Source organism: Dioszegia hungarica, assembly GCF_025882075.1.
Source record: "Dioszegia hungarica strain PDD-24b-2 chromosome Unknown MKK02contig_8, whole genome shotgun sequence".
NCBI classification, from domain to species: Eukaryota; Fungi; Basidiomycota; class Tremellomycetes; order Tremellales; family Bulleribasidiaceae; genus Dioszegia; species Dioszegia hungarica.
Genome location: NW_026515770.1, coordinates 2688741 through 2713560, shown reverse-complemented (window position 1 = coordinate 2713560; position 24820 = coordinate 2688741). Strand labels below are relative to the sequence as shown.

General features: G+C 57.0%; 9 protein-coding genes across 9 annotated transcripts; 7 read left to right on the top strand and 2 right to left on the bottom strand.

Moving 5' to 3' along the window:
- Positions 1–342: 342 nt before the first annotated feature.
- On the top strand, positions 343–1485 carry MKK02DRAFT_25073 (phosphatidylethanolamine-binding protein; the record flags this gene model as incomplete). Its single annotated transcript, XM_053086982.1, has 6 exons — positions 343–445; positions 493–609; positions 655–722; positions 769–959; positions 1003–1177; positions 1225–1485. 6 exons carry the CDS (start codon positions 343–345, stop codon positions 1483–1485), a joined length of 915 nt encoding a protein of 304 aa, XP_052945823.1.
- Positions 1486–1740: 255 nt separating this feature from the next.
- Positions 1741–2592, bottom strand: MKK02DRAFT_24789 (uncharacterized protein; the record flags this gene model as incomplete). The annotated part of the gene is made up of 6 exons (XM_053086936.1): positions 1741–1859; positions 1916–2133; positions 2202–2268; positions 2324–2353; positions 2407–2472; positions 2526–2592. Coding segments are annotated over 6 exons (567 nt in total), but the record flags the coding sequence as incomplete, so codon positions are not given.
- A 1128-nt stretch (positions 2593–3720) lies between these two features.
- MKK02DRAFT_33328 (ribosomal protein L36-domain-containing protein) lies at positions 3721–4563 on the bottom strand (the record flags this gene model as incomplete). The annotated part of the gene is made up of 3 exons (XM_053088697.1): positions 3721–3996; positions 4092–4140; positions 4199–4563. 3 exons carry the CDS (start codon positions 4561–4563, stop codon positions 3721–3723), a joined length of 690 nt encoding a protein of 229 aa, XP_052945821.1.
- A 577-nt stretch (positions 4564–5140) lies between these two features.
- On the top strand, positions 5141–8803 carry MKK02DRAFT_24893 (uncharacterized protein; the record flags this gene model as incomplete). The annotated part of the gene is made up of 12 exons (XM_053086950.1): positions 5141–5309; positions 5377–5431; positions 5476–5736; positions 5797–5911; positions 5948–6221; positions 6247–6718; positions 6762–7260; positions 7315–7380; positions 7429–7509; positions 7556–8200; positions 8251–8371; positions 8427–8803. The coding sequence occupies 12 exons, from the start codon at positions 5141–5143 to the stop codon at positions 8801–8803; spliced, it is 3135 nt and encodes a 1044-aa protein (XP_052945820.1).
- A 335-nt stretch (positions 8804–9138) lies between these two features.
- On the top strand, positions 9139–11402 carry MKK02DRAFT_36978 (FAD binding domain of DNA photolyase-domain-containing protein; the record flags this gene model as incomplete). The annotated part of the gene is made up of 11 exons (XM_053089533.1): positions 9139–9630; positions 9679–9699; positions 9766–9841; positions 9889–10306; positions 10357–10482; positions 10532–10665; positions 10711–10742; positions 10793–10841; positions 10893–10990; positions 11034–11214; positions 11326–11402. The coding sequence occupies 11 exons, from the start codon at positions 9139–9141 to the stop codon at positions 11400–11402; spliced, it is 1704 nt and encodes a 567-aa protein (XP_052945819.1).
- Positions 11403–12939: 1537 nt separating this feature from the next.
- MKK02DRAFT_25432 (PapD-like protein) lies at positions 12940–14516 on the top strand (the record flags this gene model as incomplete). Its single annotated transcript, XM_053087038.1, has 5 exons — positions 12940–12982; positions 13032–13184; positions 13371–13633; positions 13935–14044; positions 14165–14516. 5 exons carry the CDS (start codon positions 12940–12942, stop codon positions 14514–14516), a joined length of 921 nt encoding a protein of 306 aa, XP_052945818.1.
- A 373-nt stretch (positions 14517–14889) lies between these two features.
- Positions 14890–16186, top strand: MKK02DRAFT_36976 (uncharacterized protein; the record flags this gene model as incomplete). The annotated part of the gene is made up of 6 exons (XM_053089532.1): positions 14890–15288; positions 15336–15473; positions 15520–15597; positions 15648–15848; positions 15911–16096; positions 16157–16186. 6 exons carry the CDS (start codon positions 14890–14892, stop codon positions 16184–16186), a joined length of 1032 nt encoding a protein of 343 aa, XP_052945817.1.
- A 295-nt stretch (positions 16187–16481) lies between these two features.
- On the top strand, positions 16482–17228 carry MKK02DRAFT_44739 (uncharacterized protein; the record flags this gene model as incomplete). The annotated part of the gene is made up of 3 exons (XM_053093067.1): positions 16482–16627; positions 16674–16749; positions 16818–17228. 3 exons carry the CDS (start codon positions 16482–16484, stop codon positions 17226–17228), a joined length of 633 nt encoding a protein of 210 aa, XP_052945816.1.
- A 476-nt stretch (positions 17229–17704) lies between these two features.
- Positions 17705–21739, top strand: MKK02DRAFT_44738 (uncharacterized protein; the record flags this gene model as incomplete). Its single annotated transcript, XM_053093066.1, has 11 exons — positions 17705–17721; positions 17823–17975; positions 18034–18124; positions 18201–19232; positions 19278–20544; positions 20589–20790; positions 20835–20988; positions 21032–21371; positions 21425–21448; positions 21501–21672; positions 21724–21739. 11 exons carry the CDS (start codon positions 17705–17707, stop codon positions 21737–21739), a joined length of 3468 nt encoding a protein of 1155 aa, XP_052945815.1.
- Between the last annotated feature and the right edge of the window lie 3081 nt (positions 21740–24820).

Below are 24820 nucleotides of genomic sequence, written 5' to 3'. Positions count from 1 at the left end.
CGCGTCCCCTCGCTTCCTAATAACCTTCAGAAAACAAAGTCATCACGATCCACTTCACAGCTTCATACTTCATCCTCACTCCTATCGCATCTCTCACTACATACACGTAAGTCAGCGGTATCTGGCTCAGCGCTATCCTCTGTTCACGAGATACACCCCTCCTTTCTAGCGCGTCTCCTTTCCCGGACTGATTGCTTTGTCCCGCCACGCTGGCGACGGGATCCGCAGTACCTCGTCAACACACCTCCCGTACTGCATCTGCATCAACTAAATCTCCTCTTGTTCTCAGCGTTGCTCTATAGTCACCTTATACTTACAGTTTAGTCTTTTACAAACCACAAAATGTTCGGATACGCTGCTCTTGCTCTCTTTGGCGCTGCCGTTGCCCAGGCCCAGACCCAGGCGACTGCCCTTGACATCGCCGCCGTACAAGCTCACTTCACCCGTACGTCTCGTCTTCACGATGTCTGTAATCGAGCTGACAGATTGTAGAGGCCCAGATCGCTGGCCAGCCGACGTACATGCTCCCCACCTTCACCCCTCAGGGTACTTTGGGTTTAACGTTTGGCTCATCCAGCATCTCCATCGGCCAGAAGGTCGACCAGTCCAGTAAGCCTGAGTCTCCTCGAATAGATCGGCCGAGCTAATGATCAGACGCCAACTCCTCCCCCCAGATCGCTGTTGTGCCCGCTTCTAACGGCTCGCGCATCAATGCCCAGTCGGTGAGTTCACCGAGGCGCGTCTGGAGAGGGCCGTGCTGACTGGCAGATCTACACTGTGGCCATGGTCGACGCCGACATCGTAGGCACCAACGCCCAAACCACTCCCTTGACCCGCCACTGGCTCGTCAACAACGTCATGCTCCAGGGCTCAGGCTCCTACTCGATTAACTACACCGGCTCGGTTGGTGTGACTGACTATGCTGGACCTGGACCTGCTGCCGGATCAGGCTCTCACCGGTGAGTTTCACTTGTCTCCGGAAAGGATGTTGCTGACTCCCAGTTACGTCGTCCTCCTTTACGCCCAGTCCTCGTCTTTCCGCCCCCCCGCAAACCTCTCCACCGCTGGTGTCGGACTTGCCACCTGGAACTTGCAGTCTTATGTTGACGCGTCCGGTCTCGGCCCGCTCGTCGCCGCCAACTACTTCCAGGTTGAGAACGGTCAGGCTACCGTCACTGTGAGTTGATTCATCCCCTCGCTTCCACAGTCCCGCTGACAGCTTAGGTCCCCGTTACCTCCGCTGTTGTCACTTCTACCCTGTCTACCGTCACTAGCCCCACTGCCTCGTCCGGCTCTATGTCCGGCTCTGCTTCAGGCACTGGCTCGGCCTCCCGCTCGGGCTCTGCGTCCGGCAGCTCCGCCTCCGCTGCGACGAGCTCCCGCGCCGCTGCGTCCGAGACGAAGTCCCGCTCGTTCGGCCTCGGCTTGATTGTCGGCGCTGTAGGCGTTGTCGGGTGCCTTGTCGGCGCCGGTCTTGGCCTCTAAGCGTGGCATTGAGGGAGAAACAGTGACGAAGATGGGGATGTCGAGAGGATGAGGAGGGAGGAGCGGAGCGGAGGTGAATGGACACTAGAGTTTTGATTTCGACACGATCATGATTTACCAACCTTATGTCAGAGATGAAATCATGACAGCGTGCTATTAGTCAGAGAGACCTGGACACGTCACTGTGCAAACCGAGAAGAGGCTAATCCTGACTTGGTAGACTTTGCACTTCCGCTGATAGACTTCAATGATACATTACGAAACGGTAGTGACCAAGACTCGTTCCTCTGAGATAGTACAGCAATCCACAAGCTCTATCCGCGATGGGTCCGACGAGACGGTCATGACGCAGCTCGTCCCGATGAAGGTCGTCCCTGCATAGTGTCAGCTCCTACCCTTCCGCCACGCGCGACTTGACAGATCAGCGTACCTTCCTCAGTTCCGACCCTATTACACCCCACAAAAATGACCTCCTTCCCCCCGTTCTCAGCGCCGTCCGCCGCGCCCAGCTCCGCATAGTCCGGCGTGGGATCATGTAGCGGCGTCAACCTGGCCGCCCAGTAATTCAAGGTAGACTCGGACGGGGCATCAGGATCCTGTGGCGGTGGGGCATTGGGCGGTTCGACGGGCGCATCGAGCCAGTTCATCCTGCGTAATCAGCTTTGCTGCAGCCTTGGGTGCTGCGAGCAGAGATGGTGATGGTGACATTGACGCACGGTACGACCAGTGTATCGATGGCGTTCTTCCGGGCGTAGCTGGCGAGTTCGAAGGCATCCCATGGCGCTGGTCAATGGTCAGCTAGTGCAAAAGGGTGAGGCATTTGAAGGCGGTGGCCTACCGACAAAGTCTTTGGGGTTCATATCTGCATCTGGTCAGCTCCGAGCTCTGAGGAAACCCGAATCTCACTCAAGTCAGACTTACCCATACAAATCCCCAGCCCGACTCGACCTAGCGGCGCCCCGAGATCAAAGTGCTTGAATCCATCCCCTAGACAATCAGCTCCATCTTTTTTTCCTTCAGCCGCGGGAGTATGGACCTACCCTCCCTCGCCCAATTCTTGTCCGTCTCGAATCGGAAGGTCTTCCTGTAGTTTCCAATGACCTCCCCTGGTGTTATGAAAAAAAAAGAGGCAAGAGGGGGGACCCCAATGAAAAGAGAGGAGAAGGGAGAGCCAGGGAGGAAACAAGAAAGCGGAAGGGAAAGGAAGAAGCGGAGGCAGGAGGGAGGAGTGGACAGGAGGGGAGGAAACAAAAGAAAGAGAACGAGAGAAGCAAGACACAGAGGAGGAGCAGGAAGGACCGCGGAGGAAAATTGAAAACAAAAACAGAAGAAAAGGAAGAGGAGAGAGGGTGCAGGAAAGAGCCGAGGGAAGGGGGGTCAGAGAAGGGGAGGCAACCACGGGACGGGATAAAGGAAAGATAGAACGGGGCACGGGGAGGAAGAGGGAGACAGGAGGCAGAGAAAGGGAAGGGACAGGACAAGAGGAGGCGATAGAGGGAGGAGACGAGGAGGGGGGAAGGAAGCATAGGGAGGAAAAAGGCAGGACGGGAAAAGGAGGAAGAGGGAAAAGAGAGGAGGGAGAGAAAGAGAGGGCACAACAGAGAAGGAAAAAAGGGTAGAGGGAGGGGGAGAAAAGGACACCAGCGAGAGCGGGAAGAGAGGCAAGGGAACGAAAACAGGGGGAGGAAGAAGAGAACAGGGGAGCGGAGAAAGCGGACAAAAGAGAGCAGGATAAGGCGTAGAGGGAGGATGAGGAGGGAGTAACAGGACGAAAAAGAGAGGGGAGGGAAGAAGGCCCAGGAAAGAGGGGAAGACAGAGGAAGGAGCACAAGGGGGGGGAAGGAAGCAAACAGAGAGAAGGGAGACAGAGAGGATAAGAGGAGAGGAGGGGGGAGGGAGGGGGAGAGAAGGAGGGAAGGGGAGAGAAGAGGCAGGGAGGGGGAAGGAGAGGGAGGCGGTGAGGGGGAGGAGAGAAGGAACTGAGGAGCAAGCGGGGAAGGAGGGGGCGAAGGCGAGAGGGGGAAGGGCAGGGGGAGGGACGGGGAGGGGAAGCAACGAAAGACGGGAAGAGCGGGGGTGGAAGGCCGAGAGACTGAGAAGGAGGGGGTGGGGTCAAGGGGCGGAGTACGGCATGGGGGCGGAGAAGAGGACAAAAAAACAGGAGGAGCTCACCGGGGAGAAAAATGGATGACCAGCTGTCTGACCTGCGCGCGACTGCTATTCCGGGATGTGCAACTACGGCCACCCGCAGATCTCGTCGATCTCGCCCGATCGCCTGTGCCTTGTCCAGACCATCGATCGGATACGGTTTACATCCGCCATGTGCTGAACCTCCCCGCGTACAGGTTGGCAAGAAGGCAGAGCCAGGCGATGACCGACCGAACGACGAGCGGCTCCAGCATGCACGAGACGCAGAGGAGAAGTGGTAAGATAGCGTCCATTGATACAAATCGGGCTGCGCGGTACTCTCGGCCAAGAAAGGTCTTCCTGCCAACGCTGCGTCCCAGACGTCTACGCAGTTGGATGCACCTCATCCCTGCCTCTGTTTTAGTGTCAGCTTGTGGACCGATCGATGTGTAAACAGAAGTATGAGAAGGTAGGCTTACCTGCTTGTGCTTCGGGTCTTTGCTGCAAATGATGTACACCGTCCCCTTCCTGCTGGGTCAGCTTGGCTGTCACAATGTGCATCAACAACCGGCTCAGCGCAACTCACCTTTTTACCATCGAGCAGCTATCACAGAACAGCTTGACGCTACTCCGGACCTTCATCCCCCTCGCCTGATCCACACCCGCCAACGCAGCATTCACCCGCCCCGTCCCCACTTCCGCCTCCTTGGCCAGAGTTGCCCTTGTCAATGAAGATGTGAGGCTGGTAAGAGGCCTCGAGGCCCGAGATGATGATCCCGAAGTGGGCCGACCGAAGGGCGAGGTGGGGCGGAGGATGAATGATTTGAGGGGGTTGGAGGATGCCGGGCAGACGGGCGGGGGGATGACGGATCGAGCACAGGTGGAGCACGAGCGGGCGGCCCTGCAGCTGGACGAGGCGAGCGAGGGGAGGCGGGAGGAGAGTGCGGACATGTTGGTGCAGTCTTACTGTAAGGTCAGAGAGAGGATACAGGAGGTAGGAGGTAGGTAGGATAGGTAGTCGTCAGGTTAGCTCAGTGGTAGACCACACCACTCCACGCATCGCTCGGGAATATACGGAAATACCGCTTGATGCATTTCGGGACTAAATCTAGCTTGCGCCACGTTCGGCGATCGCCGCTATGACAAGCTGAATTCTACCCTGAGCTGTTGGCTTTGGTCGCATTGGCCTCCACCCAGCCTCTTCCCCCTTTCTTCGCCTCCACCCTATAGTCAAGGACAGCTAACACAGAGTATACAGCATAGACATATCACATTCTACCCATACAGCTGCACGCTCTACTACATCGCGTAAGAGCTCGTCCCCTGTGCGAGAGAAATCCAGCCTCAGCAGCGCGTATCCTGCGACTTCGACCAGCAAACACAACTCGACCCCGGTGGAGGTCGTCCAGCCTCCACTTCGACCCTCTTCCACTCGCTCATCTATCGACCAAAAGCCTCCGTCCCCTTCCATACGAGGCACTACCTCCTCAAATCCGCCAGGATGTCGTACCGGTCGCCTCACGACCAAATGGATGCATATAGATCACCAGGTCCTCCGCCTCCACCCGGACCGTCCGCAGCGGGAGGGACCAAGCGCGGCCGAGAGGGGAAGGAAAAGGAGACATTCAAGTGTTCTTTCCCAGGATGTGGGCAGGCGTATAGTCGAATGGAGTATCTGAAGCGACACCAGAGGAAGCGTGAGTCATGCTAGCGCTTGCCTATTCTGAGCAGTGATGATAAAGGATGGTCAAGCTGATGTTGCAGATATGGATGTCCGGCCATTTGCTTGTAAGGATTGTGACAAGTCTTTTGCCCGCAGGTGAGCATTATTCTTTATAGAGCACGAGCCAGACTGACAAACAGCGACGTGCTTCTCCGCCACAAACGGCGATGCCATCCTACCCCTCCACCAGAGTCTCGCTCGTCGCGCTCCCCTCCTCCCTCACTCCGCCCGTACCAAGGCGTTCCCGTCTCTTCTTCTCGGAATGACTCGCGCGAACTCTCCCCCGGCAGAGAGCGCCGAAACACCAACGACTACTCGGCCCGCGCACACGAAGGCAGCCACAAGCGAACTCGTACCCGAACCCGGACCCGCACGGGGTCCGAGGAGGAGGAGGAAGACGCGTTCGCGCTCGCCCAGCACATGCAAGCGAGCGGCAGCGGCGGTGGGCGGATCGGTCACAGACAGCCCGAGCACGAGCGGGAAGTGTACGATATGGGCGGCGAGTACTACAATCTCGGCGAATCCAGCACGTACACCCCGCACCTGCTCCCCATGTTTCAAAACCAGAACGGCAGCGTCCCATACCCCAGCACCAACAACAGCAGGCATCAGGACATGGACGATCATCACCCAATCCCAAATCCCAGCTCTAACCACAACCATCTGGAAGATGCAAGCGTCCTCTTGTCGATGGCGTATCCCGGTGGTGTGCCTGGTGATGGGAACCGAGGGGGTTCGGGGTCTGCCTCCCGCTCTTCTGGGTGGCGCGGACAGGATGAGTCGGGAGATGTCGAGCTCGGCGAGTCGGTCGGGAATTTCCTCAGCAACATGGGGTGGTTAGGCGAATCTTCAAATTCGGGAAAAGATGACGGGGGTGGTGACGCCAGTAAATGGGTGAGTCCTGTTCTGAGCTCAATGCTCAATAACTGACGAGCAGGTGTCTGCTGCCCCCGCAATGACGCTGAACGATGCGATCGATCCTCAGCTCATCGGCGAAGCCCCGAAAACCCTCCCACCCCCCACTTCCATTTCAGCTCAGCCTGCCCCAGAGAGCCAGCCTTTTCTTGGCTCACTCGACATGATGAACCCACCCTCACCATCCGCGTCCCTCTCGGCCATGTTCTCTCCGTCGGTCTTTGGCTACCCGGCCGTACCCCCGCTCGTCCAGGAGACAAGCGAGGATAGTTCGCCCGACGACCCGCTCGATGACTTTGCCGCCAACTCAGCGGCGGTCATGGAACTCCTGGAGCAGCTGGGACAATACCAGCCTCCAGAGAAGCGAACCATCACGACCGACCCGGAGCGGCCGCTCATCACTATCGAGCATAACATCTGGCTTGACAAGGCTGGCAAGACCAATGTCGACCCAAGCAGTCCTTTCTAGTGAGTTATCCACCTGGACTTCCGGTCAGCAGCTGACAACCAGCCTCGATCCAACTCGCTTCACCAATTGCTACGAGATCCCGCACTGGCGCATGCCGCCTATGCGGGTCCTGTCCATGATGGCGTCCAAGACGTACCATACCGTCCTGAACCACTTTTCATTCATCCATCAGCCCACATTCAAGCTTCACGACACGGCCGCCTGTCTCGCCTTCGCCATCTGCACCGTCGGCGGTATCCGGTCCTCGGCAAAGGTCGACCAGGGCTGGGAGAGTTTCCTCCCTGCTCCATTCCAGCCTGGTGCGCATGTGAACGGACAAGGAAGGATGGACGGCCCGGTCGTTCCCGAAGCGTCGTGGGAGAGTCTGTATGCCAAGAATTACGCGAGTTCGGGCAGGGGAAGTGCGTCGGGTTGGAGCTCGGGGTCGAATGATAGTAGTCCGGTGGATGCGCAGAAGGAGCAGGAGGAGGAGAAGAGGATGGTAGAGCAGTGGGATGGAGCGAATCTGGTCAGGAATGACAAGACGAATATGCTCGTCAAGGTGAGCCATGCGGTGACGTGTATTCCTAAAAGGGCTGGACTGACGCGTCCTTAGTCATTCTCCCAGGCCAAGGGCGTGTTGATGACCGACTATAATTGCGCGCTTTTGCAGGCTTTGGTGGTGAGCCCCCTCGGAACTTCGGCATGCGGGACTTAGCTGACTAACCAGCTGTATCATGCGCCGTACTACTTGAGTGAGAATGAGCAGGAGCGATCGATGGCCAACATGTTCATGGGCACCATCGTCAATGTGAGCTGCCCAGTGCCTACCCGCGGCGCTGCAGCTGATCCAGCAGATCACTCGCCAGATCGGCTTCCTCACACCCGAGCTCGAGCACTTTTCCACCTCCATCACCTTCCCACGCGAGCCCTCCACTCCCAACGACATGAACACCGCCTGGCGCCGGTGGATCCAACTTGAGACGCGCCGCCGGACCGCCTACCTCGTGTATCACCTCGACACGGTCTCCGCACTCGAAGCCAACATCCCTTGTATCCTCACTGCTTGCGAGATGGGGCGTCTCCCCCTGCCTGCGCCCGATACGCTCTGGAAAGCGCCGACTGCCGAGGCCTGGGCAGAGGCGGCCCGGTCATACCGCTCCATGACGCTCGACGAGGCGATGCGGCGGGTTTTCTTCCTTCCCTCTTACGGCGCCTTCGATACGCAGCACGCAGCGGCGGATACGAAGTTCTACAATCTCTTGAATGAGCAGGCGTTTGGCCCGTTCGCGCGGGTAGCGATGGTGCTCACGCTCGTAAGGGGCGTAATGGACATTGGGGAGGGCAAGCGGGATCGAGGGGACTGGCGGGATCTGACGGATCTTTGGGTATCGTGTAGTTGGCTCAAGCCGGGGAAGAGGATTGTGGATGGGGATGGGCGGGAGGTCGGGGAGGTGACTAGGGTGGGGCTAAGAGAGAGGTTTGCGCTTGGTCTGGACAGGGTGAGCTAGATTTGTCCCAAGCGCTTTGTGGGCCATAGCTAACAGTGCAGTGGCGCCAAGGTTGGGACTTTGACCCGTTATGCTCGAGCATGACTGGCTCCCCCGCAAACGGCGTGAATGGTAACGTCAACGCAGGAGCGAAAGCCTGCGCCACACTGATGTACTGCGAGGGTGAGTCGACTCTAGAATAACTCCGCGATGTCACCGAGTAGCTGACATCTCTCAGAGGCCCTCCCGTACTACTGGCTCGCCCAAGCACTACTCGGTATCCTCAACTCCTCGCCCCCCGCTGAGCCCGGCTACAACTCCTTTCGCGGTCTCAAATACAGCGAGATGCTCAAGTCCGCCCGGACATTCACGCGACTCGGCGAAGGGGCTTGCGGAACCGCTTCAACAACTACGGACACCGTTGTACCGCCAAACCTTGCCGCAGCTTTGGGGACGACAGGACTTCCGTCTGGCTTTGACTTGCAAAACTTCGTCATGCCTCTCTCGGGAGATGGGACGGCGAATGGTGCCACGGGTGGAATGATGGATATGACTGGGCTTGGCGGGATCGATCTGAACCTTCTGGACGGGATGGGGATGTCCGAGTGGGTGTGAGCGGAGTCTCTGAGGCGGATCGCGGATTGTGTATTCTTCTGTGATTATCGAGAGCTTGGACCTGGTTGGTGGTTTGAGATCGTGGAGTGTGGATCACTCGTACATATACCCTTAGTCATAGCTGGTTGTGTTGTATAGACGTTATCATGTGCATAGGTCCAAATGGGTCTCGGAGCAATACCTTATCGATAGTGCCTCGATTAGCGGATGACGTCATGTGTGCTGCTGCTCCGATCGGACGCAGATCTAACACGAACTCTGATATTTGTTGACATCCCACCATATCGGTCCGACAGCTCAAGCGTCTTGCTCCTCTTACTCAGGTACGAGCTGAAATGCCCTCCAAAGCCTCTTCCGCCCCTCGGGTGCTGTACTGGTTCCGCACCGACCTGCGCGTGACCGACTCGCCCGCCCTCACCCGCGCGCTCGCCCTCAAGCCGAGCACCTTCGTTCCCGTATGGTGCTGGGACCCTTCGTACATATACGGCCACCGCGTCGGGCTGAACCGCTGGCGATTCCTCCTCGAAAGTATGACCGGTCTCTCCGACGCGCTGACCGAGCTCAACCCACAGCAAAAGCTACATGTGGTTCGCGGACGACCGGAACAGCTGCTTCCTATCCTCTGTCGGCAGTGGGGCATCACGCATGTCGTCTGGGAGAAGGACAGTAATGCTTATGCGAAAGAGAGAGATAGGAAGGTCAAGGAGGTGCTCGCTAAGGAAGGGGTGGAAGTTGTGCATGAGGGTGGGAGACACCTGTATGATCCGGACGAGATCATCAAGGGGAATAAGGGCAAGCCGACGATGACGCTGCATCAATGGCAGAAGGTGAGCGGAGCTTAGGGTAGGGATCTTGGGGATGGGCTGATGATATAGTTGGCGGAGAAGCTGGGCGAAGTGGGAGATCCTGCGCCTACGCCTACCTCGCTACCTGGCCCTGGGGATACGAAGCTGGATGTGCAGGACAGCGACTGGAAGTTCCACTGGGACAAGGTGGACTTTAATGCTGAGATTAGGACTGGAGTGGATACCTGTTTCGGTGGGTTCATCCTTTACTTGGTCGGGGATGTATCGCTGATGACCTAGACAAGCTCTGCGGCCCAAATCACGATTTCGCCGTCCCTACCATGTCCGAAATGGGCTACGCCGAAGCCACCACCACCGTGCGGGGCGGCACCGCCGAAGCGCACAAGTGCCTCGACAATTTCCTCGCCGATACACTACATGTAGCGACCTTCTCCAAGCCTCACACAGCACCTACCTCGCTCGAACCCAGTACAACCCTCCTCTCGCCCTACATGAAGTTTGGATGTATAGGCGTGAGGGAGATATGGTGGGGGAGCAAGAAGGTGATTGAGGAGTGGAAGAAGAAGGGGAGTAAAGGCGGGAAAGAGACCAAGGAGCCGGAAAACATGTTTGGGCAGCTGCAGTTTAGGGATATGTACGCCTGTGCTGAGGCAGCGGGGGCGCACTTTGAGCGGATAAGAGGGAATGGAGTGTGTCGGTGAGTCGTCTCGGTATATAAGGAAGGGAAGACAAGCTAATATCGGGCAGGTATATAGATTGGAAGTTGCAAAATCAGTATGATGAGGACGGGAACGAGATTCTGCCGAGACCAAAAGAGGATGAGGTGGATGAGGAGCGATTCTTGGCGTGGAAGGAGGGACGAACGGGGTTCCCGTGAGCTGTCTCGTCACCAGCCCTGATCGAGTGAAAGCTCACCTCTTAGGTGGATCGACGCCTGTATGCGCCAGCTTAAGATTCAAGGGTGGATACATCACCTCGCGAGACACTCTGTTGCGTGCTTCATTACACGAGGCCAGTGCTATATCTCCTGGGAAAGAGGCATGGAGGTATTTGATGGTGAGTCTGTTTATGTGGAGCTCGAACTGCGTGCTGATGCCACAGAGTATCTAATAGACTGGGATCCTGCGAGCAACGTATGTCGGCCGGAGCTGATTTTCGCAATCTGAGCTGACGTGTCTCTTAGCCGGGGAATTGGATGTGGCTGTCATGTTCAGCTTTCTTCTCTCAGTACTGTGAGTCAGCTTATGGTTGTCGCCACCCGAATAGACTGCTGATCCAGCTAGTCAGAGTATATGGACTAGAATCATGGCCACTACGAACCGACAAGTCTGGCGCTCTTGTCAGAAAGTACTGCCCAGAACTCAAAGACTTCCCAGATAAAGTAAGTCAATCTCCCCGCTGATTTTACTGTGCTGATACCCCAGTACATCTACGCTCCGCACAAAGCCCCAGTCGACGTCCAGCGCAAAGCCAGCTGCATCATCGGCGAGCAATACCCCTTCCCGATGCTGGACGAGCACAAGGAGAAGGACCGGTGTATCGCGCGTATCAAGAATGCTTACCATCTTGGCTTCCACGGGGATAGTACGGAAGTGTTGGACGGTAGTGCTAAGCGACTGTTACAGGAGGAACATGAGCGGACGGGGGTGGATGAAGGGGCGGACAAGACGGATAAGGAAAAGAAGGAGGAAAAGGGGGCGAAGAAGCGAGTGGCAGATGGAAATCAGAGCCTGGATGGGTTTGTGAAGAAGGCAAAGGTGGCGCCTGCTAGCAAGGGGAAGAAGAAAGCCTGATGCACACGGATACACGATGAGATATGCCCCTGGTTCTTCTTGTACTCAACGCCAACGCCAAGCCGCAACATTCCGCTCATACCAAAACGTAGCCCTGCGCCTCCGTCGCCTTGTCCTTGAATTCATTATACACCTCGCGCAGGGTATCCAAGGACTCCTGAGACTCCTCAGCCCACTGTTGATCGCCTTCTCGCTTCGCCTTTGTCACCCGCTCCTCCATGGTTCTGCATTTGGCGAGCCACCAATCTGTCTGCAGACTGAGTGATTCGGCCAACGAGAGCTGCTCAGGTCGTGAGGGAAGGCAGGCCGGGTATTGGCAGTCCACTTCGGTATCATCTCTCAACAGACAAATGATCGTGTCCACGTCGATGTCACGAGCAGGCGTGAATGGCTTCAGAGACTGGTTTGAATTGTCGCTGAGGTCCGAGGTCGTCCTCACCGTTGCGGGCAAACCATCCAGGGCACGCGATATGAACGGATCGAGCATGTCTTCGTACGAAAACCGCTTGAATTTTCCTTGCTTCATTGTATGCAATTGCCCTTTGGCCGGGTCACGCGCAATCGGCATGAGACAGGGTCCGCCGTCTGGATAACGGACACAAGACCACACCTTCTCCGGAGTCAGGTAAGTGTCCGGCTGGTTCACGTCGACCACTACCCATAGCCCGTTTGTGGCCTTCGGGTGACTGGTTGTAGGTGACTCCGTGTCATCGTCCGTCACATCGTAGGGGAGAGTCGAAGGACGAATAAAGCTTTCGCCATTGCTGGAGGCATCTACAGGGACCCTCAGCGCAGCAGCGGAACAAGAGGTGGCTTGCACCTCAGGCTGAAAGATCTTGCAAAGAGTACGCAGAGCGCGGCAGTCACGAGAACTCACTGTTGGCAGACTGAAGCTGAGACATCTGATATGAGGTTGAGTGGTTGCGTACGCGGTATATGCAGGAAGAGGAGATATGAAGTATGAAGAAGGGGGAAGAGAGGAGAGGCTACAGGGTGGCGCGAGACAACAGCCTTGATCAGCTGATGCTGACTCTCAAGCCTCACATGATCCTATGATGATCTGACACACCAGCGACATCGCATCCCTTGTGAGCTATCATGTATCTCTGCCTGAACGATGCAGCACCTCTTGCCCAAGTGTCGCCCAGGCGCCACCCTTTGTCTTTCTGCTGCAGCAGAGTCTGAGTGGCACTCTTGCGGCGCCACTCTTAGCTTGCAGTATGACGTGGCATTTTTGCGTCATCCTGCCGGGCCGGCTTGCTTGCCCTTGCCTCGCCTGCCCCCCATCTGCGTCATACCTTCCTTATCCTCCCCTTACACTGCCAATCCGCCTTCTATCTCTATCACGAGCAGCAGCAATCGCGACAGAGGCGTATACCACCGCCCTACAGAAACGACGGTACCCGCTTGATCCACCCAAAACAGCCCACAATCGAGCAAGGAACTCGAGATAAGCCAACACGCGACCAGCCGCTTCTTCACATCCCGCTGAGGAGCTTTTATCCAACTCTACCCTCGCTGTCAGCTCTTTCCCAGCATGTCGGTCGAAATCACCCCCGCCGCCCAGATGGGCTTCCACAGTAAGCCCACCCATCGGATCAGCATCGACCGCAAGCTGATCAAGCATAGGACCCCTTACCCGGCTGGTCACCCAGACGATCAAAATCCATAACCCTCATCCTCACCCGGTAGCCTTCAAGGTGAAGACGACGGCGCCGAAGCAGTACTGCGTCAGGCCAAACTCGGGGCGCGTGGAGAGCGGCGAGAGTGTTGAGGTACAAGGTGAGTTTCGGGTCCTTTGTGTCAAAGTGAGACTTGGGCATGGGATGGGGATTGGGGGCTTGTAGGATACGGCCCGGGAGGCGGGCGCACTGTGCCTGTGCCAATTTTGGTGTGGCGGGAAAACCAGAGGATACCTTGCCGTGCTTGTCGAGTCTAAAACAGCGAAAAATCATGCTGACCCCTCAGTCCTCCTCCAACCTCTGGCAGTCGACCCCCCACCCCACGCCAAATGCAAGGACAAGTTCCTCGTCCAGTCCGCCTTCATCACCCCCGACGAGGAGATGCACACCCTCAGCGAGATGTGGTCCGCCACCGAGGCAAACAACAAGGGGGCTATTCAGGAACAAAAGATCAAGTGTGTCTACCTTGCGGCGGAGGACGGGCGGGCAGAGAATGGGATAAAAGAGGAAGAGGAAGAGGGTATGGAGAGTAGGGTGATGGATGAGTCGGTGAGTCTTTTGCGTTGGGTTGTGGTTCGCTATGTCAAAAGGTCGCAAGGGACATTTGCAGGGAGAGGGTGTTGGCGCGGAGATTCGTTGTCAGGAACGAGGATCTGCGGGCGTCGAGATGGAGATGGGACGTGGTCTGATACGTCCATATGCAGAAGGGCAAAGAATACACCTCTCCTGTATTCCGAAATGGCGGCGAGTCGTATTGGGAGCCGTCACCCCCGCCATATATCCACCCCGCTCGCAGAGTCGGTTTGACAATCCTAGGCATGCAAGGTGAAGCCCGAAGCTGACTCTGCAGACTCTCTTCACTGCCGCTCAATCGAGCCCCGCACCAAAAGCCAACGGAAACAGCACGGACCGCTCTGCGGCTCTCGCCTCACCCATCGAACAGCCCACACAGGCTGCCCCGTCCCGACCTTCCGGCTTCGCTACCACCGTCACCCCCATCCCCTCCTCTCTTCCAGCCAGCACGTCGACCCCGGCTGCATCAGCCGAAAAGTCGCGTCTTCCGGACCTCACCGCCGAGAGTATCGGCGCGACCGGGACCGGCGTCTCGCCAACCAACTCGGCACTGGAGAAGTCCCTCGAGGTGGCTACGACCGACAAGCAGAAGCTCGAGCTGGCCATGGCTGAGATTGAGCGACTTCGCGCTCAGCTCAAGTCACCTGGCGCGGGCGAGACCGACGCGAGCGCAGAAGGACCGACCGTCACTGGTCTACGAAGACGGGGCGGGGCGGCCGCGTCCCAGGCAAAGGAAGGCGCGGAGGTCATGGTGGAGAAGGCCAAGGAGGCTGTGTCGTCGGGCGGACAGGGCGTGCCCGTCGAGGTGGTGGCGGCGTTGGTGATCGGTGTCTTTGTCATGACTTACTTGTTCTTCTAGGCTGGGCGGGGAGCGATAATCAGGGGTGAAATGTGGGGAGTTCTATAGATGTTTAGGGGTTTGTAGTATACCAGAATCAATACATGGTTTGCACTCCTGGGTCTCCGGGCGGGTCCCAAAGCCTCCAGACTACTGTCTTGATTGGCATGACCCAAAGCTGGATGACAGTCGGCCGACTTCCGCGGGCCGCGGGAGCGCTTTGCTGGTGGAGCAAGTCCGCTAATGTTGCGGAATGCAAACCTTGTTCGTCCACCTTTCCCGTCTCACATCATCATCTCCATTTCTGATATACCTTCTCTGCGTCGCCTTGCGAATAGCTCAAGGGTTACCCTCACTCCCTCAGCCCAGCTCAACTAACTCAAGACAGCCCATAATGCCCGGCTCTAAACGACGAGCGCTCAAGAACCTCCTGTCTCCTCATCACTCCCCTGCACCGCCCGCCCCCCTTCACCCTGTCGACTCCGGGACATCCCTTGCTTCCATCAGCTCCGCCCAGTCCGGGACGTCGATAGCGACCGACCCAGGAAACTATATGAGCGATGAGAAGCTGGAGCAGGATCTGGAGCTTGAGAAGATGCGTCAGCGGGAACAGGGGATAGGACATGGAGGAGGACTGCCGCCCGCTGAGACTGTGCCGCCTCCTGCGCCAAGTGGGATGATTGGGCGGCAAGGCGAATTGGCAGGCGGTCAGAATGGCCAGAGTCAGGCTGGAGAGGGGGGCGGAGGCGGCGGGAAGAAGAAGAGCAGTAAGCAGAAGTTTGAGGAGAGACAGGTGCGTACTCGTTCAGCAGGACCAGAGAGAAGAGCTGACTCAGATAGGCGAGGAAGAAGGAGGCGATGCTCAACTCTGCACCACCGTCGAATCCTGAATGGGACGCTCAGCTCGAGAAGGAGCGCCAGGAAGAGATCAGGGTCATCTCTGATGCGTGCACCACGCTCGGCAGGGAAATACACGAGGTGAGCTTACCGTCATGAATGGGGTGGGGGCGATGCTGATAAGCAGATCACACCTGATGGGCACTGTATGTACCATGCCATCGCGCATCAACTCGCTTCCTTGGGCATGATCCCGTCCGACCAGGTGAGCCTCTTGCCTATCGCCTTACTCCTCTCCAGGACTGACTGCTTCAGGCCGACAATCCTGGTTACACCCGTCAAGCTGCTGCAAGATACATGATGGCCAACCCAGAAGAGTTCCGTTTCTTCCTCCCATCGGTCAATGGGGAAGATACGGCCGAGGCGACGGAGCACGAGGGAGTCATGACTGAAGAAGAGTACTCGAGGTACTGCGGGAACGTGCAGAATACCGGAGAATGGGGAGGAGAGCCGGAGGTGAGTCTAGCATCCTCACGCTTGCCTCGCATAGGATGTGAGATCTTCACTGACTCGCCCAGATACAAGCGCTCTCACGAGCATTCAAGATTCCTATCCACGTAATCCAACGGGGACCACCTACGGTCGTCTCGCACGGCGGCGTGAACGATACCGCTGGAGGATCGCTCACACCTCAGCAGAGCGTGGCGGAGGGGGACAGAGTGGTCAGGATCAGCTATCATCGGAGAATGTATGGGCTTGGCGAGGTAAGTGAACAGAGTGGTCTGAGATGGGGGGGAGCCGAGGAAGGGAAGCTGACTGGATAGCATTATAACTCGCTGGCGAAGGCCGCTTAGCAGACGGACTGAATTCACTTTGGGGCGCGGAGAGACGACCTGGAACAGACGGCGGGGCTGTGGTATAGATCTAGGAGAAGCAACTCGAATCATGATGCATCCTCACAGCACGCAGAGCAAAAGACCCTCTTAAGTGCTGACGATAAATGAAACACGCACGGATCAGGAGCATCCTTGGTGTAGCAGGAGCTCGTAGATGATGATCTCCTTTCTACCTCATCTTTGCACTGCTTATAGACGACTCGGGACCTCAGCAGTCGACGTTGATGTCTCGACAATGATATTCCGGGCTGAGATGCGCCGTATAGCCTCGAGAGACTCAGAGAGCGACGGAGGTCCACCGAGCCCTGGATCGTACATTCTCCCGCTACTGGTCATCGTTGTCTTGTGTGCGGGCTACGTATGGTACAGCCGCAGGAAGCGACGAGACGCCAGCTTCGAGTGAGTGTCTTCTGTCCTGATTCGCATGCTCGTACTGATATGGCAGGCTGAGAGATGTCTTGAAGTACCGACCGCCAGGAATGGGTAATCCCGATGGCGTCCGTCTGAGTATTGACGATATGGTGAGCGCTGCGTCCTTAGCCGGTGATACAGCGCGCAGGTTCGTCAAGTACGTATGCTGATGACTTAGCCATCCAGAGCGGAGTTCCTGACCAATAACGCATCTACCGACTCCCTCCCGGACAATGTCGAGCTCCCCGTCTTCTCCCGCCCTCCAACGCACACCGCCTGGCAAGGCACCTCGAGTGGAGGAAGAGGCCATCCGTCATACAACTCAGCATCGCCCTCGGGCGCCTCTACGCCCTTCATGGACGATCCAACACCGGCGCAGGGAAAAGCAGGAAGGATTCTGGGCTTAGGGGGTGGAATGAAAAGCGCAGGCGGGGGCTTTGGGCGGAGATCAATGCGGAATAAGGGGCCCGTCGAGGCGGATAGCAGTAGTGAGGGGGATGAGTCTGATGAGGGCGGTGCGCGTGGTGGAGATGGGGGAGGGGCAGCGGTCTTCGGCATAGGCGATGAGGACGAGGAGGAACGGCTTTGAGTAGGTAATTCGGCTGGATGGCCTTGTAGCTATACTTCATGCATTGTAAATATTAGCACCCTCGCAAGCTCACAGTAGCAGAGCATCGAGGGCGTCTGGAACCCGGCTGGGCTGCAACCCAAGTCGTTGATGGTTGGCAGCAAACCAAAAGGCGGATCGAGAGACGCGTGCCTGAGCTTTTTAGCGTTCGGCGCGTTTCCGACAACCCGACAACATCTGGATTTGCCTTACATCTCTTACTGTACCTCCTTGCTTGCTCGCTGCCGCCTTCATACAGCTCCGCAGCAGCTGAGGTTTCCTCTCTGTTCGTGAAAGAGATAGCTCGCCCTCGCTCGCAGCTGTTCGGCATACGTGAGGAGCTCGGTTGCGCTTGGGAGAGCTCTTCGCCTACACGTGTGCCCGTTACACTGCTCAACACCTAGCTGGCCCTGACACCACCATCACCTTCTTCCAGACCGCTGTAGTCCTCGCCCAAGATGTCGCACGCTCTACTGTAGGTCTACGTCCTCTCTCCGCTCGCTCCTTCTTCGGCATTGCTGCCAAAGGCCCAACCCGTATCCGCGGAACTAGGGCGGACTGTAGCTGACATTGTAGACTTCGTCTCTTCCTCTCCCCCTACTTCTCCATTTCAGTCGCGATGCACTACCTCAAGACCTACTCTGATAGCATCGGAATATCACATTACCTCTGCTGGCGGATGAAGGGGATGCGAGCGGAGGAGGTCGAGAGTTACTGGCCGCAGCTATGGTGAGTCCTCATTCTTACTTTACTTTGACCGGCGAGTGCAATTAGCTAACTCGACGAGCCACCTACTCATCACATATCCGACGCAATCTAATGCGCTCGAGTCGTTCATCCTCGAGCGGTCCGAGGAGAGTACGCACTCGGCAATGCTGGTGAGTTGGCTCTGCTGCAAAGGCCGCTGAACTGCAGCTATCTGGTAGTCGAGGTGCAGATAAGCTGACTTCGAAGACCTTCTGGTTCATGCAAGCTGCTCTGCATGACCTTACACCTACCCGCCAGACCAATCCCCGCCCTTTCCTCATCTGCCAGCGCGTCCTTCATCGGTGCCACGAAATCCTCTTTGGCGACCCGCCAGAAACGACCCGGTCGCCTTATCGCTCCCTCCCCCAATCTCCCTCCATGTCGACCATGGCACTTCATTCAGCGACTGCACTGGCGAACGTCCTCCGACCAGATCCTACCAAGCGGGTCAAGATCAGGGTCAACCAGCACGCTCTTGCTGCTTTCGTGGGGATGGGCGTGGCCATTGGCGCACAGGGCATGCCGGCGCTCGGGGATACTGTCGGTGCATGGGCGATCATGCAGGGTCGGAAACCTCGAGATGAGGATGCAGAGGGACGGGAGAGGGTCGAGAATGCGGCGGAGGAGGGTGCAGATGCACCAAAGGGAGGAGCGCTGGATCTGGGCCGAAAATCGGCGGATGGCCCAGATTCAGAGGAAGAGGGGGAAGCAGCTGTTGCTCCGCCTACTCCCGGGGCGATCACCCCATCAACAAAGTCACCACGGCTTGACCGGCTCACACCGAATCACCACACCCCACACCCCGCGCAGACAACGCCCAACCTCAGCTCGCCGACGCGGCTGTCGGCCGATCACTCCCCATTCTCCACTCGGACACCCAAGTCGGAGGCGGTAGATCCATTCTCGCAGGAGCTGGATGAGCCCTCCGGCCCGTCAAGATCCTCAATCTCCTCTCCTCGACTTCCTCATCAGCCGTATCACTCCGTACCCGACCTGTCTCGCAACAAGTCTCGGGCGCTGCGTCCAAATGGTCAACCCGTGTCTGCCGAAGAGCTCCTAGTCGGTCTCAATGTCGATACTCAGCGGCAGATGCTCAGATCACATTACTGCCGGTCGCAGATCCGGTTCTTGCTCTTGCTGGAGGATATCAGTAATCGGCTATTGGTCGTCCCAAAGCCAGCTCGTGTACCAGCTTTGCGAGCGGAGTTGACCAGTCTAAACCATAATCTTCCAGCTGAGGTATGTCATTTCATATGCTTTGCCGGGATCCTCGCTGATGGCCAGATCTGCATGCCGCTCTGGTGTGCCGCGGACCACTCGCACGAAGACGGCGGGGAGACCGCATCCTCTACCCCCCTCAAAGCTCGTCCAGATCGCCGGCATGCCTCTCGCATAAAAAGCCATTGTCGAGTCGTCCGGATCTCGCCAGGCGACTCAGTCGTGCTCAACTCGGCTGAACGGGCGCCCTTCCTCCTTCACGTCGAGATCTTGGAAGGCGACCTCGACTTTGATCCTATGCGTCGCGAGAACCGGGAGCTCCTCAAGCGGATCGTGGTGCAGAACGATCTGAAGAGGCGGAAAAAGGAAATGAAGGGGTTGGGAATCAATGAACCTCTCATCGGACTGGGGAGACGGCCTAGTGCGGGACTCGAATTCGAGGATTTCGGCAATTCGCAACCTCTTCCGCAATCCGCTCCGATCGACGACTGGACGTCTCGCCGAGTCTCGGACGGACAAACGGGAGACAAATGGAGGAGAACGGAAATCGTCCCTGACGACGGGGACGAAATGGACCTAGTGGAACAGCTCTACGGGGCCAAGATCTCCGTCAAGGATACTCTGCCAGAGTTGACGGATGCGCTCCCGCTTCCTACCGCGCCGAAAAACAAGGCGCTGGATGTCGCAGCCTGGGATAGGGGATCAGACCTCTCCAGTCGGCGCACGAGCTATACCTCCCAACCAATTTCATCCTTGACCTCACCAGGAACCCCACTCGCGGATATCACACTATCCTCCGACCTTGCCACGACAGACTTCACGCCCAACCCCTCTGCTCCATCCACACCTGCCCACCCCTCGTTCCCAAACATACCTAGCCCAGGCACCAACCGTATCATGTCCCTCGAAGACTATTCGGAACGCATGAGGACCGCTGCTGTCATGCTGGCGCAACTAAGCGCATCGCTCGTGCCCGCTACGCCGGAGCAGACGGGCGGATCTACTGGCGGGCGTTTGTCATGGATTCCAGGGACGGGCTGGATACTCGGATCGTCTGCCCCGCAAGCAGCTAGCGCGCACTCGAGCCCCAGCGTGCTGGAGCCGGCGGCGTCTCAGGGTGCCGGCGGCAAATTGAAGCTGGCGGCGGTGCAGGCTGAGGCTATACGGAGTCGGATCATGGAGGAGATGATGGCTTTGGAGGAGGAGCGTGTAGCGAGGATGACGGAGCGGCCAGAAGGGAGTGAGCTGCGGGTGCCGGAAGCTGCAGATGGGGCGGGTACAGCCGAGGACGAGGGTATCGTCAGACGCGAGCTGAATAAGGCGGATCCATCAGGTACGTCTTGGGTCTCAAATAGAGGGTGTCAGCTGACGTGATAGCTGCGGTGTTCAAGGAGTCTTGGACGGCCAAAAAGAGCAGAATCCGCGCTAGCTCGCCTTGGGGTCATCTGGCCAACTGGGACGTCATCTCCGTCATTGTCAAGACCGGGACGGACCTGCGGCAGGAGCAATTGGCGACTCAGTTGATTGATCGGTTTGGGAAGATCTTCAAGGAGGAGAAATGTGATTGCTGGGTCAGATCGTAAGTCGTCTCGGTTCATTTTGAGACTGCAGCTGATATGACAGGTTCCGCATCCTAATCACAGGCGAGCAGTCCGGTCTGGTTGAGACTATCACCGACGCTGTATCCGTCCACTCCATCAAGAAGGGCGAGTACGCGCGGCGCATATCGGAGGGTGGCCCCATTGGCCAGGTCTCGCTGATGGACCATTTCGTTAGCGTACGTCCTGTCTGCTACTATAGGTTGAAGTGCTGACCGACAGACATATGGCAAACCCGACTCAGGCCGCTTCGCTCGCGCCCAAAGAGCCTTCATCCGCTCCCTCGCCGCGTACTCTGTCGTCACGTACCTCCTGCAAATCAAGGACCGGCATAACGGCAATATCCTTGTCGATCGGGAAGGCCACCTTATCCACATTGACTTTGGCTTTATGCTCTCCAACTCGCCAGGCGGAAACATGGGGTTCGAGGCTGCTCCATTCAAGATGCCCCTCGAGTACGTGGACATCATGGGCGGGCTGGACTCAGCGGGATGGGTGTACTTTAAGCGATTGTTCAAGGAAGGATTCGAAGCTGCCCGGAAGCATTCCGACAGCTTGATCAGTGAGTGCTCTGGTCTGCTTGGAAGCAATTAGATGAGAAGCTGATGTTGACAGCTATGGTCGAGTTGATGCAGAAAAGTACGCTCAGATCTCGCCTCATGCCTACCCTGAATGCGAGCTGACATCGCAGACTCAAAACTCGACTGCTTTATCCTCTTCGGCGATCAGACCGCCCACCACCTGCGCGAGCGCTTTGCCCTCAACCTCACTACAGCCGCTGTTGACAACCATCTTGAACGCCTCATCTTGAGCTCAACGGGGAGCAATTACACCCGATTATACGACACATTTCAGTACTATAGGTGAGTTCAGCCGGTCGAAGCCTGTCGTGGGACTCTGGCTGATCCTTTCAGTCAAGGCGTATTGTAGACCTATCGTGGCCAGCTTTGTATGCATACTGTGCGGACAGGCCCAGCATCCTGGATATCCCATCAAAAGAGGTTTGGAGCTGACCAACCGACGCTGACACTGCGGATGGCGGAAGCAGGCGATCACTAGTCGGTGAGTGCTTCTTCGTCCGGTAGCTCTAGACGCGAGCTGATGAGATACAGCGCTCAAAATTTCCAGGCTATAAGTTGCAGTCATGACCGCGCGAAATTTCCTGGGACAACCCTCCTCCACATACTCCACATTCCTCACCTCCTCCACTTCTTCGGATCAATCTCCACAAGCACTCACCAAGGTATATAAGACCCATGTTGCGGCTCTCTTCTCGCCTATCGCCCCTTCGTATGCTCGATATCAACACCTTCATTCGACCGAACAACACTTACCCCTTCGCATAATCGATAGCAAGCGCACATGACGGCCGACGAGAAGGCAAGCGGAGATGCGGGCAGCCCGTCCAAATCGCCACTGGGATCAGTCGAACTTGCATCAACTGGTGAGCGTCGCTCATTCAGGCCAGCGCGTTTGGGTCGGAGCGGTGTAGAAGAGTGGGAAGTCGAGAAGGCGCAGACACAAGGAGCTGAGGCGGTCACTTTCCCGGATGGAGGCCTGCGAGTGAGTATTCCGCTCTTGCACACTCGCCAATACGATAGCTAATGTACCAGGCATGGCTGGTCGTGGCCGGAGCATTCTGGACAGTCTTCTGCGGCTTTGGAATAGCAGCTGGAATCGGCGCGTTCCAAACGCTATATCGCACAACTTTCCTCGTCGCCTATTCTGAGAGTCAGATTTCATGGATCACTTCGTATGTCCCTCATCATATGTAGCCTGACCAGGACTTACGCTGACTATGAAAGTACTCAGGCCTTCTTTACTTTCGGTCTCGCATGTTTCACCGGCGCTTTATTCGACAAATACGGACATCGCCCGCTCATCGCCGCGGGAACCTTCTTCCTTGTGCTGGGCTTCTGCATGCTCAGTCTTTGCACCCAGTATTACCAGCTATTCCTGGTACATGCGACTCTGATAGCGTGGGGTTGCAATCTGCTGCACGTACTTTCATCTTCGGATTATCCGCGGGCGAGCTGATTTGGCTCAGGTTCATCTGCCCGATGGGCGTCCTGGGTCAATGGTTTCAGAAGCGGAGAGGGCTGGCATTGTGAGCATCTACTACCTCTTTTGTCTTGATCAAGAGATGGAGCTGACTTACTAGCGGTATTATGAGCTCTGGTAGCTCGGTCGGCTCAGTCGTCTGGCCGCTAGTACTGGCGAGCCTTCCCCCTCGTAGTAAGTTATTTCGCGCTCGCCTTCTTCGTAGATGATCTCACTGAACTCTCCTAGTTGGCTTTGGCTGGACTTGCCGCGTTATGGCTCTCATCGCACTCTTCTCTGGTGTTCTGTCGTTTTTCCTCCTCGAGACCCGTTTACCGCCGAAACCACCCGGCTCCTTCTTCTACCTCGAAGCTTTCCGCAATCTCGAGTACACCTGTGTCTGTGCCAACTATTGGGTGAGTATGATTGCAGAACCAGAATAGGATAGACTGAGAGCTGACTCTGCAGACATTCTCATTCGGCTTCTTCGCCATGCTCACCTTCATCGGGACGTACGGCCAATTACAGGGGTTCGGAAGCTTCGCTCCATATCTTCTCATCATCCAGAATGGCTCGTCGCTCATCGGCCGTATCGGCGCTGGTATCCTCGCGGACAAGATCGGAGTGTACAACACTGTCATCAGCGGCTGCACGATCATCACTATCATGTTCTGGGTCTGGCTGGCTTGCACGACCGTACCCGCCTGTATCGTCCTGGTCGTAATCATCGGCATATCCAGCGGGGCTTTCATCTCGCTACAAGGTCCGATGGCTACCATGACAGCAAAGGATATGAGGTACGGCGGGACTCTGGTTGGACAGGCTTTGTGTAAGCTAGATCTGCGTATCGTTACAGGCCTTCGCTGATGTTGCAGTCATCCAGTCTTTCTCCCAGCTCATCTGCGGTCCATTCTTTGGCGCGGTACTCGGTACTGGAAGTCCAGAGGATCGTCTGCGCCGCTTCCCTTACGCCATCGTTCTCGCCGCAAGTATGCTCGTCGTCTCGGTGGCGGTTCTGCTTCTCGCAAGGTGGAAGAAGGTTGGTTGGGAGCTTAGGGTCAAGACATGATCTATATGTATTTCTGGATCGACCATGCTCTGCTACTCTTCTCAGCGGCCTGTTACTGCACTGCAGTGCCCGTCGGGCATACGGCTGTCATTGCTGTCCCCACCGTAAGCATGGCAGCACGATCGGCTCTAGGATTACTCTGCTACCGTACAAATCTCGAGAGTAGATGGACCTCCACTTCTCCGCGTCTCTGTGAGCTGTGGGAATCCGCGGCCGGATATGTGGAGGACACATCCGCACTAAAATCAGTCCTTGTTTCTACCTTCCTTTGAGCACTATGACAGAAGCTAGTAGAGAAGTAACACCGGCCATTCCTTTGACTTGCACAGTACCTGGGTGTGGACAAGTGAGCGAGTCTACGAAGAGATTCACGCCAAAGTGTCCCATGTCTGACATGGCAGGTGTTCCGTCGGCGAGACTACCTCCTGCGTCATGAAGCTTCGCGTGGGTAGCCAGTGGCTAGTGAGAGGTCATGAGACTGATGTGGAGCTGATATGTAGATACCAACGTCCGGCCGTTTGAGTGTGATCTATGCGGAAAGGCCTTTGGCAGAACGTAGGATCTGCCTCTAGCTGGGCGCCATCAGCGGGCAGTGGGCTGACGGACCAGCGATGTCTTGACCCGACACAAGAAGAAGTGCTCAGGAAGCGAGGCTCCGGCTGGGTCGGCATCACCATTATCCCCTCGACGCAGAGCTCCCGTCTCGCTTCCATCTCAACCGAGGTCCGCACGCCCGACAACGGAAGTGACTAGCATCATCGCGTCCATGGGGGACATCGAGAGCCGGCTGCCGCTTATGCCTGTCACGAACGGGGGAGGTAGCAAGCGGAAGCGCAATCAGGTCGACGCTAGGGAGAGTGACGGAGACTCTCTCAGCGAGACGAGTGCGGAGAGTCTGATAT